Source organism: Zootoca vivipara, chromosome 8, assembly GCF_963506605.1.
Source record: "Zootoca vivipara chromosome 8, rZooViv1.1, whole genome shotgun sequence".
Taxonomy (NCBI): Eukaryota; Metazoa; Chordata; class Lepidosauria; order Squamata; family Lacertidae; genus Zootoca; species Zootoca vivipara.
In genome coordinates, this window is record NC_083283.1 from 22,172,176 (window position 1) to 22,192,012 (window position 19,837).

The 19,837-nt window shown below is 43.4% G+C and overlaps 1 protein-coding gene across 2 annotated transcripts; it reads left to right on the forward strand.

The window, feature by feature from the left end:
• The first annotated feature begins 6,502 nt into the window (after positions 1-6,502).
• On the forward strand, positions 6,503-19,837 carry PABPC1 (poly(A) binding protein cytoplasmic 1). 2 transcript variants are annotated; one of them, XM_035125295.2, is made up of 15 exons: positions 6,503-7,217; positions 10,972-11,165; positions 11,263-11,378; positions 11,877-12,016; positions 13,360-13,454; positions 14,342-14,479; positions 14,702-14,797; positions 15,405-15,677; positions 15,957-16,047; positions 16,157-16,267; positions 16,592-16,746; positions 16,973-17,057; positions 17,895-18,025; positions 18,140-18,233; positions 19,407-19,837. In XM_035125295.2, the coding sequence occupies exons 1-14, from the start codon at positions 7,025-7,027 to the stop codon at positions 18,230-18,232; spliced, it is 1,911 nt and encodes a 636-aa protein (XP_034981186.1). In that variant the 5' UTR covers positions 6,503-7,024; the 3' UTR covers position 18,233; positions 19,407-19,837. The 2 variants fall into 2 exon arrangements, with proteins under 2 accessions (XP_034981186.1, XP_034981187.1); XM_035125296.2 differs by having other exon boundaries at positions 11,877-12,007.

A 19,837-nucleotide genomic window follows, 5' to 3' on the forward strand; every position in this document is an offset into this window, starting at 1 on the left:
AACTGAAGCAAACTTTCCCATTGAAAGTAATGGAAAGTGAATTAATCCGTTCCAGATGGGCCCGCGGCGTTTGTAAACTGAAAATTCGTAAACCGAGGTGTTCATAAACCGAGGTTCCACTGTATTGACAACCCACTTAGTGCAGTAAGTGCCCTTCTCTAATACCATAGTTAGCGTCATAGTTAATTCAGCTCTGGATTAACTATGAAAGTCAGTCCCACTGCAAAGGCATGTGCCTAGTATTCATAACTGGGTCTACTGCATGGTGGTGAAAGCAGCAAAAAGAGCCTGCTTTGCTGCTTCCTTCGTGTATTTGAGGAATCACCCAGCAGAGCTCTTCAAGGTGATCTATAGGCTATTCACACCTATCTTAGTGGACAGATCTTAGAACACCTCAGAGACCTTCTGTGAGTAGCTTGCTGGACACTTTGAGGACAAAGTAAGTTGCTTGTCTCCATAGTGAGCTGGATGCCACAACTGATGCAGCTCCAACTGAAGTCTCCAATGCTCCATCAAGCCATGTTTTGTTGGAATCAGTTGCAGTTTTTGCAATCTGCTGACGATGAGTGGGTGCCCTTCCTTATCTGGGTTACCTGGCTGACACCAGAGTGTGGTGACTATGTATTTGCATGGGGGGGATGTGCCTGCCACTTATAAATACTTCCACTTACAGACTATTCAAGCAACCACAGAAACCTGCTTGTGTTTATTGTTGAAAGTGCCTTGTATTCCAGTGCTAGTTCTTGTTTCTGCTGGACCTTGGTTTTCCCTGCTAGACCAGACTTCCTGCTTTGACCTTATTTGCACCCTAGGGTTACAGCTTCCATATGCAGCTCAGAGTTTGCAAAGACTTCTCCACAGCACCACCTAACTTCCTTCTATTAAAGACCACTGAAAACAAAAACAAAAAAAACCCTTCATTTTCCTTCTGTTAATTTTCTGAGGCGTGAATTGCTAGTTGCCATGGTGAAGAGTTATCATCATTAGAGGAGAAAGTGTGATCTGCGGTTTGCTAAGATGTAAAAAACAAAAACAAAAACCTTGGGAGTTCAGCTGCTATATCAAACAGAATCTGGATGAATAAAAATCATAAACCATAGCTGTTTATTTTGCTTGACAAAGCCAAATGAAAGAGAAATCCTTGCTCTCAGCATGCTACTGTAGAACCTCAGAGACACATACTGTACTGCCAACAAGCCAGTTTAATGTGTCGTCACTGCATTGCTTCCTCTTGCCACTGACTCCAGATGGAGCCCAAGAGGGGTTGAGGGAAGATACAAGTGTGTGAGGCAGAGTTAGGGGGAGAATGTGCGTCTCTGGAAAGCCTTTCAAGTGTTTAGGGGTGAGGAACCTATGGCCTTCCAAATGTTGGGATTCACTCCCTTCAGCCAGCATGGACAATGGTCAGGGATGATGAGATTCGGGAGTTGAAAAACATCTGCTGGGCTCCCAGCTCCAGGCCTGTGGCCTAGTTCCTGCACTTTATTGCAATTAAGCCGAAGTACATCTAATTAAAACCACCACATATTCTTCACCTGCCTTCTCAGCTTCTATTTCCCCACTCCCTCTCTTGTTTCCCTGTGTCTGTTTTAGACTGTAAGCCCCTCAGGGAAGAGACCTGCCACACCTGTCCTTTGTAAAGTGCCCTGTATAATACTATTATAATAATAAACTGTATCAACCCTCTTTGCTTACTAAAAAGTACCTACTAACACGCTCCCCACTTCTCCAAGTGGTGAGATGTTCCAGAGGAAGCTAAATATCCTTTGGAAGCAGCAGTGTATGGCAGCTTTGCAATATTTGGGCTTATTTACAGGAATATAAGCTGAGCAGAGGTGGAGACAAACAGCACAAACGCTCTGACTGTAGAAGGCCCCGCACTTCCCAGAAAAAGTGCTGGATGCAATGGAGGTAACAAAGTATGCCTTCTTTGCACCACAGCTTAAGAAGAATGTTGACAAACTGGGAAGTGTGCAGAGGAGGGTCTGGAAATCAAGCCTTATGAGGAACAGTTGAGGGAGTTGGGTATGTTTAGCCTGGATAAGAGGCAATTGAGTTATGATAGCCATCTTCAAATATTTAAAGGGCTGTCACATGGAAGATGGAACAAGTTTTCTCCTGCTACAGAGGGTAAGACCCAAACCAATGGCATTAAGTTACAAGAAAGGAGATTCTGAACTTTCTGACAGTCCGAGCTGTTTGAGGAGTGGAATGGACTCCCTCAAGAGGTTGTTGTCAGGAGTATGGGCAGGAGTCAGGCTCTGGGGCCTGTAGTGCTTTGCAGGACTGGGGCCTGCCTCAGCTTGTGCTGGAGAAGCAAGGCGTGGCCACACAGGTGAAGATCTCAGCTTGTGCTGGAGAGGCAAGGAGTGGTCACTCAGGTGAGGCCACTTGATACCTCACTGCACCTGGTGGCAGGAGCTGGGAGGGATAAAAGCCCAGCATTTTCCCTTCAGCTCTTGGCCACAGCAACACTATCCTTGCCTGGTTGCATCTGGCCTCTTGATCCTTGCTCCTTGGCCCCTTGCCTTGCCGACGTCTTGATCCTTGCTCCTTGGCCCCTTGCCTTGCCGACGTCTTGATCCTTGCTCCGTGGACCCTTGCCTTGCCGACGTCTTGCTCCTTGCTCCTTGGCCCCTTGCCTTGCCGACGTCTTGATTCTTGCTCTGTGGACCCTTGCCTTGCCGACGTCTTGATTCTTGCTCCTTGGACCTTCGCCTTGCCAACGCCTTGCTCCTTGACTCCCAGACCTTTGCCTCTGCCTTGCTCCTTGACCCTGCGACTGCCTGCTGCTGGACCCTCAGCCCTGCACCTGTTCCTGCTTCTACACCACCATCTTGCCTCTGGTCCTGACGCCCGCCGACCGGACCGTGACAGTTGTGGAGATTTTAAAGAAGAGGTTGGATGGCCGCCTGCCATGGATATTTTAGCTGAGATTCCTGCATTGTAAGTGGTTGGACTAGGTGACCCTTGAGGTCACTTCCCAATTTAAATTCTTTGATTTTATTATTCAGTGAGAAGAAAAAACAGATGTAACTGGCAAACAGGACTTCAGCAGTTTCTTCAAGATTAGATAAAGGGACCCCTGACCATTAGGTCCAGTCGTGACCAACTCTGGGGTTGCGGCGCTCATCTCGCGTTATTGGCCGAGGGAGCCGGCGTACAGCTTCCAGGTCATGTGGCCAGCATGACAAAGCCATTTCTGGCGAACCAGAGCGGCACACGGAAACACCATTTACCTTCCCGCTTGGAGCGGTACCTATTTATCTACTTGCACTTTGACGTGCTTTCGAACTGCTAGGTTGGCAGGAGCTGGGACCGAATAACGGGAGCTCACCCTGTCATGGGGATTCTAATCACCGACCTTCTGATCGGCAAGCCCTAGGCTCTGTGGTTTAACCCACGGTGCCACCTGCGTCCCATTCTTCAAGATTTAATTTAATTTAAATATTAACGAGAGGCAGAAGGCAAAGTTCAAGCCAGAGGAGGAAAAGGTAAATGAGTCTTCCTGATGAAAGAGAAATGACAGAAGGATGGAGGAAAAGTAAGCTCAGAGTATGCGAGTTCTTCATATGATACAGAAATGTTTGACAAGCGGGAGCCAACACAGATCTCATTAACACCACAAACACTGGTTCACATTGTTGCATTTATTTATTTAAATCCCTCCCTTTGGAAAAAAAAAATCAAGGCATCTGAAAAAGAAAGGAATTTACAAACAGTATAAAAAAATACAAAAAGTTACATTTAAAAAACAACAACCACTGAAAAGTATCATTGTTGATAAGAAAGAGGTGGAAGTCCAGCAGATGAAAACAATGAGAATAGCAGTTTAACACAGCAAGTCTTCAATGAAGATTCTCAACCATTAAAAGCCAAAAGCCATGCTGGAAATGAAAGTTTCTGCATTGCCACAGAAGAACATGAGGGAAGGGGTGAGATGGACTTTTCTAGGCAGGGTGTTCCTAGCACTGCTTTGTCCCTCATCCCAGTCAGACGTGAATTTTGGGCTTTCCGTGTTAATACATCTGGAATAACAAAATAACTCCTATAGGTTTTTAAAGAGAGGCTGGGCAGTCACCTAGCATGAATACTGGCATAGTGCATCCCCTGCATTTACAGGGGGTTGGAATAAATGACCTCTGAGGTTCCTTCCAACTTGATTCTAAATGGGATTTAGTGCTTGTGTACTCTGCCAAGCTGCCTTGCAGGTTCTGTTGTTGGGACAGGAAGAGCAGAATAGATGTACAGTATTTTAATAATGAAGGAATTAGGCCTTTAGTGTTGTGGCATCTACCCTTTGGAATTCCCTCCTGTTAAATGTTAGACAGGCTGCATATGCATTGGAATTGTTTTCAGATGCTTTAATTGTTTTATTGTTTGTGTGTTTGCTATCCTGGGCTTTTGTGGGAAGAAAGGTGGGGTACAAACTAATAATAATAATAATAATAATAATAATAATAATACATTAAATTAAATGAGCATTTAAATAAATGCTTTGTGGCAGCAAACTTGCTTAGACCCCTTAGCCTGCTCTTAGTTGAAGGTTAAGGGGGAGGTGGGACATGTGAAATGTGCTGCATTTCCCTTCATACCTCAAGAGTCTTCCCTCTGCTTTGGGGGATCTCGTTCTGCTCGCTCGCCTCCCGTTTTTGCACCAAGCAACCAGAAGCAGCATGCCCACTTTATTCACAAGGGGATGATAATCTCCACCTTGCCCATAAGCATGTGTTTCAAGGGTGGGCAGGAATTCTACTGCTTTTTACAAGAGCTGTGAAAATCTGAAAGTTAATATCTCCCTATATGAGCCTGCCTGGGCTTTGAGATCTTCTGGGTGATACTTTCTCTCGGTCCAGTCACCTTCACACGCACACTTGTTAAGGAAATGAGAAAGGGCCTTCTTGCCTACTGCTCCCAGATTGTGGAACTCCTCTCCACAAGGGGCTAGAATGGCCCCCTCTCTTGTTTTTCTTTCACTAGCCGACGACTATTTTGTTTAGGACAGGCCTAGTATGGCCACTAACAGGCTATTGTGGCAGAGTATTCTGAGTGTGGGTGATGTACATTTCCTTTTTGGTTTATTTTTAAATGGTTTTAGGTGTTTGAATTCAGTGTTGTTTTAATGGGGAACTTATTTGTGTGTGCTTTTAAATATTTATATTGATCAGTGTGCTTTTAGCTTTAATATGGTACATCTAGTTTATAATTTCACGTTTTATAATTCATGTTGTGAGCTATCTTGGGTCTTGTCCTAGGAGAAAGGAAGGTAACTAACTAAATAAATAAGAGGCAACTCATCTCTTTTAAGAAAGTAGAATTATGCTGAAGCCAAACAGATCAAGGTTTGGTCAGCAGCTAGATGGGAGCTCTCTGATTACTGTACCATATTGAATTCTTGGGATACAAATGTAATGAATTAACAGGTGTTCATCCAGTTTCTCATCCAGCCATGTCAGGATCCCATCACAAGCATCTGTCACTGATGGTAAACTTCAGATACACAGAATTTCCTACTTCAGTTCAGATATATTTGGAGCTGATATTGGGGGTGGGGGACAAAAACAACCTGTTCTGTTCAACCCCCTGCAAGCAGGAATATGAACCTGTCCCATATGGAAATTGAACCTGCAACCTTGATGCTATTAGCAGCACACTCTAACCAACTGTGCTATCCTGGCATCCGTCTGTCTCAGAAGACAATGGAGGAGTGTGCCTTTGTGGGCTTTACAAGAAATGGTATTTTCAACAGAACAGTCTGAAAATCTACTAGTCTTTTGTTCTGGATTTTAACTGCTGCAAAGCCATTTTGGTAGCCAACCTTAGATGAAAAGCTTAACTATGACAGCAACAAGGACAAATGATCGACATTTTAATGGTGGAAAGAATGTCAGAGTCTAAACTATTCAGAGTAAGGTCCCCCTCCTTGAGTTTACATTTTTACCAGCACCACAGTAAACAACCACCAGTTCTTCCCTCTCCCTCCTAACTAAACAATTCTTTCTTTTTCTGTTAAAAAAAACCACCACACCCATTTCTGTGCATGCGTTCATGAAACCTGACTGTCATGCGCCCGCCTGAAGCGTTCTTTACGACAACGCTTGCTATTCGTAGACCTGTAATAGCCTGCCACTCCCCTTGCGCATGCGTCTTTTACAAAGGTTAATGGCCTGTTTTTTTAACCGCAAGGAAGCCAGCAGCGCATGCGCTCCTTTTCCCCTCCTTACCGCTGCCCTCCCCACCGCCACAAAAGTCCTGTGATCTAGCCGCCTATTCTCTCTTGCGTCTTCCAACTGCCCATGCGCAACCTATTGCCCAACCCCGGGCACCTTTTCGTAAGCCATGGCGTCAGACGCAACCGCCACGCGCTTCTGCTCCGCCCCTTTCCTCCTTCCCTTTTTCTCCCTTTTGTGGCGGCGCGTGCGCGCCGAGCCCTTTCAGTGCGTGGCGTGCTGTATGGTAGAGGCGGCTGGGGGCGGGGCTTCTATATATAGTGCGCGGCCGGGGCGGCGGCCTCCCCCTTGTCCCCCGGCCGCTGAAGGTGCTGTTGTGCGTAGTGTGTGTGCTCCGGCCTTCCCCGGGCACACCAGCTCCGCCGCACCATTTATTACTAAAAGAAAAACCTTTAAAAATCCAAAAAAAATCTTAAAAGCCCGAAAAAAACCATTAAAAAAAACCCCTCGACTACCACCCGCCCCTATCTGAAACCGGCCGGTTTGGTATAAAATAACCCGGTGAAGCGAAGCGAAGTCCCAGACCCGGCGCAGCCGAGAGGAGACCCGCCCAAGCCACTACCAAGAGCAGCAGGAAGAAGAAAAAGAAGAGCCGCCGCCGCCGCTTCCAGCAGCAGCAGCAGCAACCCGCTCCTCCTCCCGCCGGCAGCAACGAGCGCTCGAGCGGCCCACCAACCGTCGCCAACCGCCTCCGCGGAGCCGTTGAGTTTCGAACCCGGCGGCCCGTCGCGGCCTCCTCGGCGCTCGCGAGTCTGCCCTGCCTCCTCGCCCCCCCTCCCCGTCCCCCCGCCAGCATGAACCCCAGCGCCCCCAGCTACCCGATGGCCTCGCTCTACGTGGGGGACCTGCACCCCGATGTCACCGAGGCCATGCTCTACGAGAAGTTCAGCCCCGCCGGGCCCATCCTCTCCATCCGCGTCTGCAGGGACATGATCACCCGGCGCTCCCTGGGCTACGCCTATGTCAACTTCCAGCAGCCCGCCGACGGTGAGGAATTGGGAGAGGTTTGGGGGAGGGCAGAGAAGCTGCCATAGCTGGTCGGGTGATTGATTTTCTCTTATTACCCCCACACTTTGAGGAGCGGGTGGGACGGGGACACGTGCGGGGAGGGACGGCGGCGAGGCATTTCCAGGGACTTTCCGGGCGGAATCTGTCCGATTTTGGGGGTGGCGGCTTGGGGGAGGCTGCCCTCCCGGCCTCTGGCTTCCTGTTCCCGGAGCCATGTTCTCGCACCCCCACGAGGGCCGCCGCGCATTCCTCCCCTTCCGCTTCTCCCCGCCGCCTCCACGCGAGTCATCCCCGGAGCATCCATTTTACGGATTAAACGCGGCCCCTCGGAGAGTCCTGGGCCTGCCTCGCGGCGGCGATTCCCAATAAGTCTTTTTTTTCTCTCAGAGCCCCCTTCTCCCCAACCCCGCAAGGAGTCGTCCTCCACTACGTGAAATTATCGAACATTTCTGTCCAGAGGGGGAATAACTGGGGGTGGGGAGAGAGAAACGCGTGTGAGGCCAGCTTCTGCCGCCGCTCAACCCCCACCGCGTTGTGGGGGAGCCGGGAAAGGCCTCGTGGCGGGGAGGGGCCCCGGCGGCACCCGAACGGGAGGGAGAAAGGGAGGCCTCCTTCCGCAAAAAGGCCTGGGTTGGCATCTCGGAACCGGCCCAAGTTTCTCGGATCACGAGGCCCTCAAGTTGGCGCGGGTGGGGGGGGGGTAGGCGACCAGGGCGGGCCTGCCGCCTCGCTTCCGCCGGCTCAATGAGGAAGTCCGAGATGAGAGGCGTCTTGAAGGAAATGCCTGGATAATTAGGGCCTTAAATGGCGACGGAGGAACGGGCGCAAGTGGGTCGTGTGCCCGCGCGAAATAAAACTAGGACAAGCCACGCTTAATTATAAGTTTCTGAATTGGGCTGCTTGCTGCCCTTTGGTCGCGGGTACTAATTTATAAACCTTGCATGTAATGAAAAATCCATCAAATTGGTGTATGGGGGTCGATTGCCCACAGACAGGACAGGAAGTTGCAACACCCATCCCTCTTGCTGGCAAACAGGGTTTTAAGAGACCAATATTGTTGACCATTGCTGGTTGATGAGGGGAAGGTGAGCATTTGCCCAGTTAAGACACCAGAAATGGGAAGGGAGTGGGGTTTTTGAGAAACTCTTTGCTAAGCCCATCTGCTAGTCTTACCTTGAGGCTGACACTTTGAGAGCAGGTGACCTGCAGTGATGCGTAGAGAAGAATGTTTTTTTTAAAATATACCTTTGATGACTTGAACCAGTTTAGTTTCTATCAAATGTCAGACAGTTGTGATAATTTTCTGTGGACACATCGGTCCTACACCAAATAGTGTGTGTCTGGACAGCTTATTGCCAGGTTGCATTAGACCTCTTATCTTTAAGTGAGAGAAATGGGAGAGTCTGCGTACTTTGGTCCTACGTTTATTCACTTGACAAGAGTAAGCCAATTCACATACATGCGTCTAAACTGACCAGGAGTGAGCTTACCTGTAGGTATTTTTCTCTTTAAGTATTTTGCTATTTTTTTCTACCAGCTTCAAAATTTGTCCTTTCCTCAGCTGGGTGGTTCATTCAACCAGAGTTCTAGTAAACTCTTTGTAAGAAGTATTCTACTGAGATGGAGCAGCATATTTTGTCTTTGTGTAGACTCTAGTAAAAAATGACCATTGTAAATTCTTCAAGTAATGTGAAGAAGCATATTTTCAATGACCAATATTTCTGAGTTCACAGAAAACTTGCTTAAGCAAAATAAACCTCCTTTGGAGGGGAGAGCTCTTCAACAATTGTCACTTTAACAAGAATAAGACACTCTTTTGTGCTTTTTAATACCGGTAATTTGAACAAGCATTCCAATAGGGGGGGGGGGAATTTTACACTTTTATAGTGACTACACACTTGAAACAGTGTTGCAAACAGGATCACAAGAAATAGCCACCCATGCTTTGCTCTTCTTTGCTGAATTCTAGCTCCTTATCACTTCATTGCAGGTTATGTAGGCAAGGAAAGAGGCTGTGCTGAGCTGGCAGTTCTCACAGTGCAATCTGCCTAGAGAGAGGCAAGCAGAGCTGTTGTCTCAGCGCTGCTTTGTACAAAACAGAGATGACAGCCTTGGCTGGCTCCGTGTCCTAAGCTAAGGTATACAGAAAGCTTTGCAGAGCCATTACCTTTGCATCACTCTCTCCACCAGAGGAATAGCCAACTGTCAGAGACTGGCTATTTTTTCCAGTGGGTTGTTAGCTGGGGCTTGCTATCTGAGTTGAAAATTCTGCCTCTTTACAGAGCGATAAGCTTCTTAAACAGAAATGCAACTTTTAACTGGGAGTCTCCGCTCAAGTTTTTTCAGTCTGCACAGGTATTTGGTGGCACTGTTTGGCTAACTGAATTCACAGCTTGGGTAGCTTGCAATTTACAGGATCATATCCAGGCATCATGACATAGAATAGGTGATTTAACTGCTTGCAGTAATTGTGGAAGGTCAGTAATACAGGGGAAAGGATGTAACAGCATTGACTTCTACAGATAGATAGCTCATATTTAAATCTTAGCGCAGCCAGTTCCTAAGGCTGCCAAAAGCTCCTGGTAATGCTTGAATGAGCTGCTGGGCAGAAAAGCAGCTTGGGAGTATGAGAAATAGTGGGTCTTCTCCATTTGTTTCATTGCTCTGAGCATGGGTGGGTAGGGAAGAAAGGTGCCACCTGGTTCATAGAGCCTAGCCAGACATAGTTTTCCTGTTCAAGTGGCAGTTTGCCCCTTCCTTGCCACGTTAATTTCTTTGGGGGGGGGTGTCAATGCATGTATCTGATATGTAACCCTATTGCTTGTTGGCAATCCTCATGCCATTAACAGACTTAGGAAGCGGTATTATACTGAATAGGACCACTGGTCTGTCTAGGGTGGTACTGTCTACATTGACTAGCAGCAACTCAAGCTGGGGCCATTCCCAGTTGTAGCTGGGGCTTGAACCTGGGAACTTCTGTTTTCTATGGCTTTTCACCATAGTGGATAAGTCGAAATGTTGAGCTTCCACTCTGGAAAGTGCAGCATCATTTGGGATTTGGAGAAGTAACACTTGAGGGTTGAGGATTTCTCTGCTAACATCATTTTGGGACCGTGCAACAGAACTGCAGAAAGCCTAGAGGCACAAGAATAGAAAAAGAGGTTTGATGGCTGTGTGTATGGAACTGTGCTAAAATAGTACTGAAATTCACATTGGTTTGAAATACATTTAAAAGTGAAAGCTTGTGGGAGAGAGGTTCTATTGTACAACCAAAAATCATTGTACTAGCAAAGCCTCTTTACTGAATATTGCCCATTGTCTTCTCCTTGGAATGCTTACCCTGAGTCCAGTTTTTACCCCATTCATTGGAATTGCACTGCCTTTCCTGAACATCACAAATTAGAACAGTGTTTCTTCAGTAGCACCTTAAAGACCAACTAAGTTTATATTTTGGTATGAGCTTTCGTGTGCATGCACACTTCTTCAGATACCTGAAGAAGTGTGAAGATACTGAAGGAATTTTTTTATTTTGCTTCGACTCAGACCAACACGGCTACCTACCTGTAACTAGAACAGTGTTTGTTTTTGGTGGTGATCCAGAAGCCAATATTAAATGGAATTTTGTAAGTGGGTTCAAAGACATTAGCAATTACTTTTCTTAGTGATATCTATGTGATATTTGTGTTGCCTTAAATATTTAAATAATTTTAACACTTACTAACTTCTTTTGCAGCTGAGAGAGCTTTAGATACTATGAATTTTGATGTCATTAAAGGCAAGCCAGTGCGTATCATGTGGTCTCAGCGTGATCCATCTCTACGTAAGAGTGGTGTTGGAAACATCTTCATTAAAAACTTGGATAAGTCAATTGATAATAAAGCTTTGTATGATACATTTTCTGCTTTTGGAAACATCCTCTCTTGCAAGGTGAGTTGAAAGGAAAAAGAACCTAGAACAGTGATTCAGCATTGAAATTAGCATAATTACATTCCAGTCATCTGACTTATCCTAATAATTTTCATAGGTTGTATGTGATGAAAATGGATCCAAAGGCTATGGATTTGTACACTTTGAGACACAAGAAGCTGCAGAAAGAGCTATTGAAAAAATGAATGGAATGCTTCTTAATGATCGTAAAGTGTGAGTTTCCTTAACGCTTAAAAAAAACATTTTTAACGCTGAAATGAATTTAGAAGAGAGATTTTATCAATTATAGTTTCTTGCTTCTAGTGTTGGTTCAGTAATTGGAAATATATGTTCAGAAAACAAAAGGGAGGGAATTATTTCATTCATTGCACAGGAACTGTGAGAGCGACAGTATGTCACAATTGGGGGCAGTCATAGCACATTGCCATGTTTTTTCTGGCTGGGGAAGCACAGCAGAGTAGTATGGCTGCCCCATTCTGAACAATTTGTCTTCCATGACAGATAGAGAGGCTGGGAGTAGCTTACTCTGCTGTTTCCCTTACCGGGGGAATATTGCAGTGTGCTATGGCAGCAGCTCGCTTGCCTGGAGCTGACACAGGGTATCGGTAGGCACCAGGCTTTTACTATATAGAGTACCTCCTTAATAGAAAGAAAATAATGCCCTAAATCTTATCAAATCTAAGCAGCTTTTCAACTTGCTTTTTAAACTAGGTTTGTTGGAAGGTTTAAATCCCGTAAAGAACGTGAAGCAGAGCTTGGGGCTCGTGCCAAGGAGTTCACCAATGTTTACATCAAGAATTTTGGAGAAGACATGGATGATGAGAGACTTAAGGAACTCTTTGGCAAGTTTGGTAATGTCATTCCTTTTCATGTTTTTGAAAATGATTTAGGACCTGGTGTGATCATAGTGCTTGCACCCAACTTCAGCTTGATAATAACCTGCTTTATACAGAGTCGGGCTATTATTAACCTTTTAGCTGTAGATGGCAGGAACTGAGACAGTGCAACCACTTGCTTGTGCCCTCTTACTCCCTTCTGGAGTGCAGATTCCTGCCATTGATTTCAACCTATATGTGTTAGGTTTGCAGCACTATTGATTGCCGTTGGAACTAACCAGAGCTTCCACTTAAGGATTTGAAACCAAGATTCCAAACTGGCTTCAGATCCTTGGAAATCTGAAGGTCTTGGCAATGTAACTTGTAAGCTCTGATAAGGCCAAAGACAATAGTTTGCTCTCAAGAACAGAGGTATTAAGGGGAGTATGTGTGATAACACAGCTGCTTATTTGTTGTCATCTTAACAATTGGTACCGGTAAGTTAGCAGCATTAAATAAAACAAGAAAAATCATTCTATTCTTCTACACTGAAAATAGCCAAGTGAATTAATGCAGGGCAGAATGTGTGTACTTTTATCTAGCACAATAACAAAAGCAAGTTTACTGTTGGGTTACTAATACTGTAATTGTAAATTATAGTCTGTTCAGTCCATGATTGCGGTGTTAATTTTCTTCAAGGAGTTAATATTATAGTATGTTCAAGAAATCAAGGCATTCATTATAAAATGAGATCAACAAGGCCAACCAGAGCCTGACATAGCCATGTAATTTGTCAGACTACTAACGTATAACTAGTTAGGAAATTAGTCTCCCAAATGGGTTGCCTTGGCTACAAATGATTTAGTTAATATTTTGTGTGTTGTATATTGTACAGAGTGCGTTCTTTCTAAACACGGGGTATTCATGTACCCTGTTTCTCATATTTTAAGACATACCCATAAAATAAGCCATAGCAGGATTTTTAAGCATTCAAGGAATATAAGCCATACCCCGAAAATAAGACATAGTGATAGGCACAGCAGCAATGCCGGCCGCGGCAGGAGGAGGAGGAAAAAAATAAGACATCCCTTGAAAATAAGCCATAGTGTGTTTTTTTGAGGAAAAAATAAATATAAGACGTGTCTTATAATATGAGAAACACGGTATTCTTGCAAGTTGTCAGTTTATAAATATTCTAAGTAAAAATGTCTGCTGAAAACAAGCCTTTTTAGAGATTTAATTTGAATCAGTGTTGGTCATTTGTGCTGTATTTTATTTACGGTAATGCTTTTATTATACACTGCCATGATACCTTTTAATGCTGTGGTATATTAATATTATTATAAATAAAATGTAAAATAAATCTTTGTACTTTTTAGGGCCTGCCTTAAGTGTGAAAGTTATGACTGATGAGAGTGGGAAATCCAAAGGCTTTGGCTTTGTCAGTTTTGAAAGACATGAGGATGCTCAGAAAGTAAGTCTATAATATATTTTAAAAGAATTTGTCAAGTGTTATGAGTGGTCACTAATTAATTAAAACTGATGGTTTTGGACACTCTCGTTTAGTATAACCTGATCTAAAACAGAATATGCCTAATTTTTATTTTTATATATCTTTATATTAATTGATTCTCTTATAGATAGTAGGTTTTCTAAAACAGGTCTAATAGTGATCCATGGATTATTAATCTGTCCTCTAAATCAAGCTAGGAAGAATTGGCCCATGGACTAAATTTGGTCTGCCAAGTTTCCTCATTTGACCCATCAGACCTTTCCCAAACTGCCCATTTACCCCACACCTGATGTCAAATGTGATGTCAGGTGTACGGTAGGTAGAGACGGAGCTGGATCCAGTGGTTGGAAAGCAGGATTGAACTCCTTTTGTTTCAACTGCAGCATGAAGGGTTCACTCTTGCTTGGTTCAGGAACTCAAATAAGTTCTCTGGAACCTGCTGATGCCCCTGAACCCTACAAAAACTCCACGTGCATCAGCAGGTCCGTGGGAATTTTCATCCTGGTTGACCAATCTCCTCACTCATTTGGGTCAAATTTGGGCATTATGACATCAGATGATAAATATTCCTGCCCACCTGTCAGAGTTAGCTCACAGGGTGAGTGAGATGCAGATCTGGCCTAGTGGACCAAACACATCTCCCCAGTCCTGCTGTAAATCTGTTGCCAAGTTATTTCTTCATATAGTGTTCTTAAAGTGTATTATTCCCTCTCATGTGCTAGGAAGATAGAAGCACACTGCCTCAGTCTGTACATTCCATCCACCTAGTTTATGTGTGTTTAGATTCCTTGTTTTTTACTTGCTCTAGCTTTGACAAACAAGTTAAAGTACCTTTTTTATTTGTGAAGGCTGTAGATGAGATGAACGGAAAGGAACTCAATGGAAAACAAATATATGTTGGTCGAGCTCAGAAAAAAGTAGAAAGACAAACAGAGCTGAAGCGCAAATTTGAACAAATGAAGCAGGACAGGATCACCAGATACCAGGTAGGATGTTAACTGAATATTTGGGGGAGGAGAGGTTTATTGGTGTGGGAGGTTCTTGTTTTTATTAAGTATTTTGTGGTTTTATATGATATTTTTACGTTGTGAACTGCCCTGAAATCTACAGGTAAAGAGTGGTATACAAATTTAATAAATACAAAAAAATATATTTTCACTGGGTTTTATGTTCTGCATACTGATCACTTCACCAACTCAATATTTCAGGGTGTAAACCTTTATGTGAAAAACCTCGATGATGGAATTGATGATGAGCGCCTACGCAAAGAATTTTCACCATTTGGTACCATCACTAGTGCAAAGGTAAATGGCATTTTAATCAGCTTTTAGAGTGACTTGTAGGGAGACTAACTGTCAAGAATTGTTTTTAGTTTTACTTTAAAATTACAAGCTTCTTCTCATTGCATCTACTTGAAAGTAGATGCAATACAGTAGATACAATAAATTCTATATCTATACATAGATTTGTCTGCAGCAGAACAAAATCTATGCTGCTAGATTTTCAAAAGCTGTTGATTGGCTTTTATTTTAAAACTTCAGAGAAATTAATGTAGACCCAGGTTTCACTGTTGTGAACAAAAAGACACATTCTGTCTACAGGAGGCTTTTGATTATTCCACTGTGGAAAAGTGGGAAGTGAGTTTTTTATTATTATTCCCTCCTCCTCTCTCAGCACCATCTGCTACACCTTAACCCTCCAAAGTGGGGGATTCTGAGGGGGATGAGGGAATCTGCAAAAGTTTCCTGAATTCTGCTGACAGATGCATCCCCTGAATGAAAATTCCTAGGTATGCTTCTGGCAGCAAAAAGAAATGTGTAACACGTGATTAGTTAGATTATGTTCAATCACAAGCTGCAATAGTATCATGAAATAACATTGTCCAATGTTCTCTACATTGCATTTTTACAGGTTATGATGGAAGGGGGCCGCAGTAAAGGATTTGGGTTTGTCTGCTTTTCTTCACCAGAAGAAGCAACCAAAGCAGTCACAGAAATGAATGGTAGAATTGTGGCCACCAAACCACTTTATGTAGCCTTAGCCCAACGTAAGGAAGAACGCCAAGCTCACCTCACCAACCAGTACATGCAGAGAATGGCAAGTGTGAGAGCAGTGCCGAATCCAGTCATCAACCCGTACCAGCCAGCGCCTCCTTCAGGTTATGTCATGGCAGCTATTCCACAGGTATGACTTACACTATGTTCCCTATTACATTTGCTCTTATATTTACTGAGTACAAACGCGTACGGTTGCAATGGACTTACTAGATACATGGTGTGTTTTAAATGAGCTTTGAGTGGAGTGTGAAGATTTAAAAAGCCCATACTACTACTACTACTTCAATAAAGAATAATCAGGCATTTTAATTTGAATGGAATAATTGTTAATTTCCTAAAGCATTTTTTTCTGGTACAGCAAAGCACTGAAGCAGATGAATGAAACAAATGCATTATTTTTTGACAGATGCAAAACCGTGCTGCATACTATCCTACTAGCCAAATTGCTCAGCTCAGACCAAGTCCTCGCTGGACTACTCAGGGTGCCAGACCTCATCGTAAGTGACTTGCTTTTCTTAGGGATTTGGGGGGAGTTTGGATTTGACCAAGGCTTGATTTGTGTTGGTTCAGAAATGCATACTTACCATGAATTAATTTCAAATGCAGCTTTCCAGAACATGCCAAGTGCCATCCGCCCAGCAGCTCCCAGACCACCATTCAGTACCATGAGGCCAGCTTCATCACAGGTTCCACGAGTAATGTCAACACAGCGTGTTGGTGAGTTCTGGAGATCAGTTATTTTAAGTATACTGTACTGGTTTGGTTTAACTAATGCATGCTGTTAATTGTCTGAAAATTGGAATGTAATGTGTTTTTAAAAGACTGTCTAGACCAGGCATCCCCAAACTGCAGCCCTCCAGATGTTTTGGACTACAATTCCCATCTTCCCCGACCACTGGTTCTGTTAGGGATCATGGGAGTTGTAGGCCAAAACATCTGGAGGGCCGCAGTTCGGGGATGCCTGCTCTAGACTATGAAAGGTGGTCTGAAATAGTCTGAATAGAATATGCTGCTTGGCCTGAAAACAGTCCTTTTTTTCAGCAAACACATCAACACAAACAATGGGTCCACGTCCAGCTGCCGCCGCTGCCGCAGCTACTCCAGCTGTACGCACGGTTCCTCAGTACAAGTATGCGGCAGGTGTTCGCAATCCTCAGCAACACCTTAATACACAGCCTCAGGTTGCTATGCAGCAGGTAAGCATAAGTTACAGCAGCACTTTTGTATGAGGTTGGTTATATTAATAACCTGAGTACTTGCAGAGTTCGACATGCCCAAGCCTTTTGAAAACAATAGGGTTAGGTGGACTTGTATGGGGTTAGAAATAGTTTTTATGAGTGACATTAATGCAAATGTAACTTGGAACGTACTGCACAAATTATGTACTCCATTTTAATCCTGTTAAATCTTTTCAAATTCTAGCCTGCTGTCCATGTCCAAGGTCAGGAACCTTTGACTGCTTCCATGTTGGCTTCTGCCCCTCCACAGGAACAAAAGCAGATGTTGGGTAAGTCCGTATTTGGAGAGGTGGGGCTCATGTGGTAAGGGTTGGGGTGTCCATGCGTGGGGGAGGACAGATAGCAGCAGCAGCATTTGGCATGTCTTCCTGAGAAGTCCAAAAAGTTAGGGCTGAGTCCAATGACCCATGAGTGTTGGGGAAGTAGCTGCTGCTGCTTTCATCCAAAAAATTGTGCAGTGGCGCATGCAGTGATAGGTGGGCTGTTCAGCAGTTCTTATTTTTCCACTTCTGCACAAGCAGAAATCATCGTTGGGTATAGTTTTGCTTTTCTTATGCATTTACCCCAGTGTAAGTGCGCTTTTGGATCCAACCCTGCAGGGCCAGGATTTCTAGAAATGTAGCTCCCACTGGGATTGCTTAGGAAAAGTGGGTGTACTACTGAGGGCTCGGTTAACTCTGAAGGGAAGTTGTGCAGAGAAAAGAGATTATGAGGATCCAGGGAGTGGGAGAAATAATAAATCTGATGAGTTTAGAACCTGGGTGAGCAAACTCCCTGAGTGTGTTAGGTGGAAGAAGGTATAAGTGGAGAAAGGGATGTGATTTCATAACCTTACAAATTATTAAGTTGATAATGGGCATCTACTATTAAGGATCTGTGTTTTAACCATAAATGTCTGCTTGGCTAATTATTATAGTTTTCCAGTTCTAGTAACTTAATTGGGTTTATTCTTTTAAAATAACTTCTGCCATTCTGCTGAACGGGTAAAAAAATATTGATATGTAGATAGCTAACATATTCATTTTGAGGCATGTTAAAAGGAAATCTATTTGAAATAGTATTAAGATGCAAATATAAACTGTGCAAACTTCTCAACTGTTTTTTAGGAGAACGCCTTTTCCCTCTTATTCACGCCATGCACCCTACTCTGGCGGGTAAAATCACTGGTATGTTGTTAGAGATTGACAATTCTGAACTCCTCCATATGCTTGAGTCTCCTGAATCTCTTCGTTCGAAGGTAGGGATTCTTTTGTCAATGGTATTTTTTCCTTTAAGTGCTTTTCTTTTAAATGCAGCTTAAACTAGCTTGCCTTTACAGCAATATTAATAACATTGTTTTTATCTTAACTAGGTTGATGAAGCTGTAGCCGTACTGCAAGCCCACCAAGCTAAAGAAGCTGCTCAAAAAGCAGTTAACAATCCAGCGGGTGTTCCAAGTGTCTAATGTACGTATTCTGGAGAATTTGCTTCAAATGCAGGCATAGATGCACCTGTGTATGTGAAATAAATCTTCTGTCTGGAGCATCATAATTACTAACAGTCCCACCTCTGTTGCGGAGATTGTCACGCTGGACTGTGGGCTGAGGTTTTCCTTAACTTGCACCGTGCGCCCTCAAATATGTATTACTACCATATCCCCTATCTGAATGCTTACACAACCATGAATGAAGATATCAGTTTCCCAGTTAGCTAAGTGCTGCAAACCTGTTTTTCAAAAGCCAAGCCATAGACCCCCTACTTTTGAAAGCCTTGATATCTCTCTGGTAGTTTTTATTATGATGCCACCATATCCTCCAACTTGTCCCAGTGAAGAACTGGATTGCACGTCTTCCAGGCTGCACTTGTACGCAAGTCACATGTGAGAGTATGGTGCTCAAAAACTTGTAGTTTTGGGTGCTGTGATCTCACACGAGACACATGTCTGGCAGAATCTAGCATGTTTTTGGACACAGTCCCCCCAAAATGAGATGACCTGGATAGTTAGGGGGTCCATGGCACATATCCATCAAATGGGTTCCTTGGATCCCAGGGGGGAACCACTGTTCTAGATCAAAGATTAGTATTCAACGTGCATTGATTTTTAACCAAAACTAGGGCTATCTCTAATAGTCGTAAGGACTGATAATTTAGCAAATGGAAAAGATGTTAGCTGAATTTTTGCCCTTGTGTAGCGTTATTGACTATAGGTTGGGTGATATCCATACTGGGTGTAAACCACTGAAATCCAATAACCTTGTCTGTTGATTTCAGTGGGCCTTGAGTATGACATTTTGGCAATTATCCTGGTGACACTTCTCACCATGCTGTCCAAACAAATGGGACTGTGGAAGTTACCCAGCATGCAAAAAAGAACTAAAGGAATGCATTTCAATTGTTTTTCATATCTTTGTCCAAGTAACTTTGGTGCAATAAATGCAATTCTAATGCATGATTTCTGTGGGCTTGACACAGTTTATCAGTTTTCTCTTGATAAAAAGATTAAACAAGCTTATGACATGTTCCCATATTACACCTGATTCTGGTCAGAGTATGCTGTTTGGTTTTAGTTAAATTATACAAATCTGTTTTTCTAAAGGAAATATATTTCAGTATTAATATTTTAATTCTTTTCATTACAGAAGATCCGGGACTACGCATTATAATTTCGCTTCACCGAAGAAAAATATCTAAACATGGAAAAACTACTAAATATTGAGAAAAACATTGCAAAATATAAAATAAATAAAAAAAGGAAAGGAAACTTTGAAGCTTATGTACACAACAAATGCCAGGACCAGCAAAACTGTTGGTCCTAGATTACCTATTGATTTAAAATACAAAAAAATAGCAAAAGTTAAAAAAACAAATTAATGTTTTATAAACCCAGGAAAAGAATTTTCAGCACAGTACAAAAATTTAAAGCATTCCTTTCTTTAATTTTGTAATTTACTGTGGAAAACGCTCAGAATATCACTACTGTTGTAGTTAACAGTAGGAATTGATAGCTGAGCAAAGAACCATAATTTGGATTATAAAATTCTTGCTTTAATAAAAATTCCTTAAACACTGA

Excerpts from the sequence above, each read along its gene's own strand:
- PABPC1 (XM_035125295.2), top strand. The coding sequence starts at position 7,025 with ATGAACCCCAGCGCCCCCAGCTACCCGATGGCCTCGCTCTACGTGGGG. Across the intron at positions 12,017-13,359 it reads GGAACTCTTTGGCAAGTTTG|GGCCTGCCTTAAGTGTGAAA; the intron begins GTAATGTCATTC and ends TGTACTTTTTAG. Across the intron at positions 15,678-15,956 it reads TCATGGCAGCTATTCCACAG|ATGCAAAACCGTGCTGCATA; the intron begins GTATGACTTACA and ends ATTTTTTGACAG.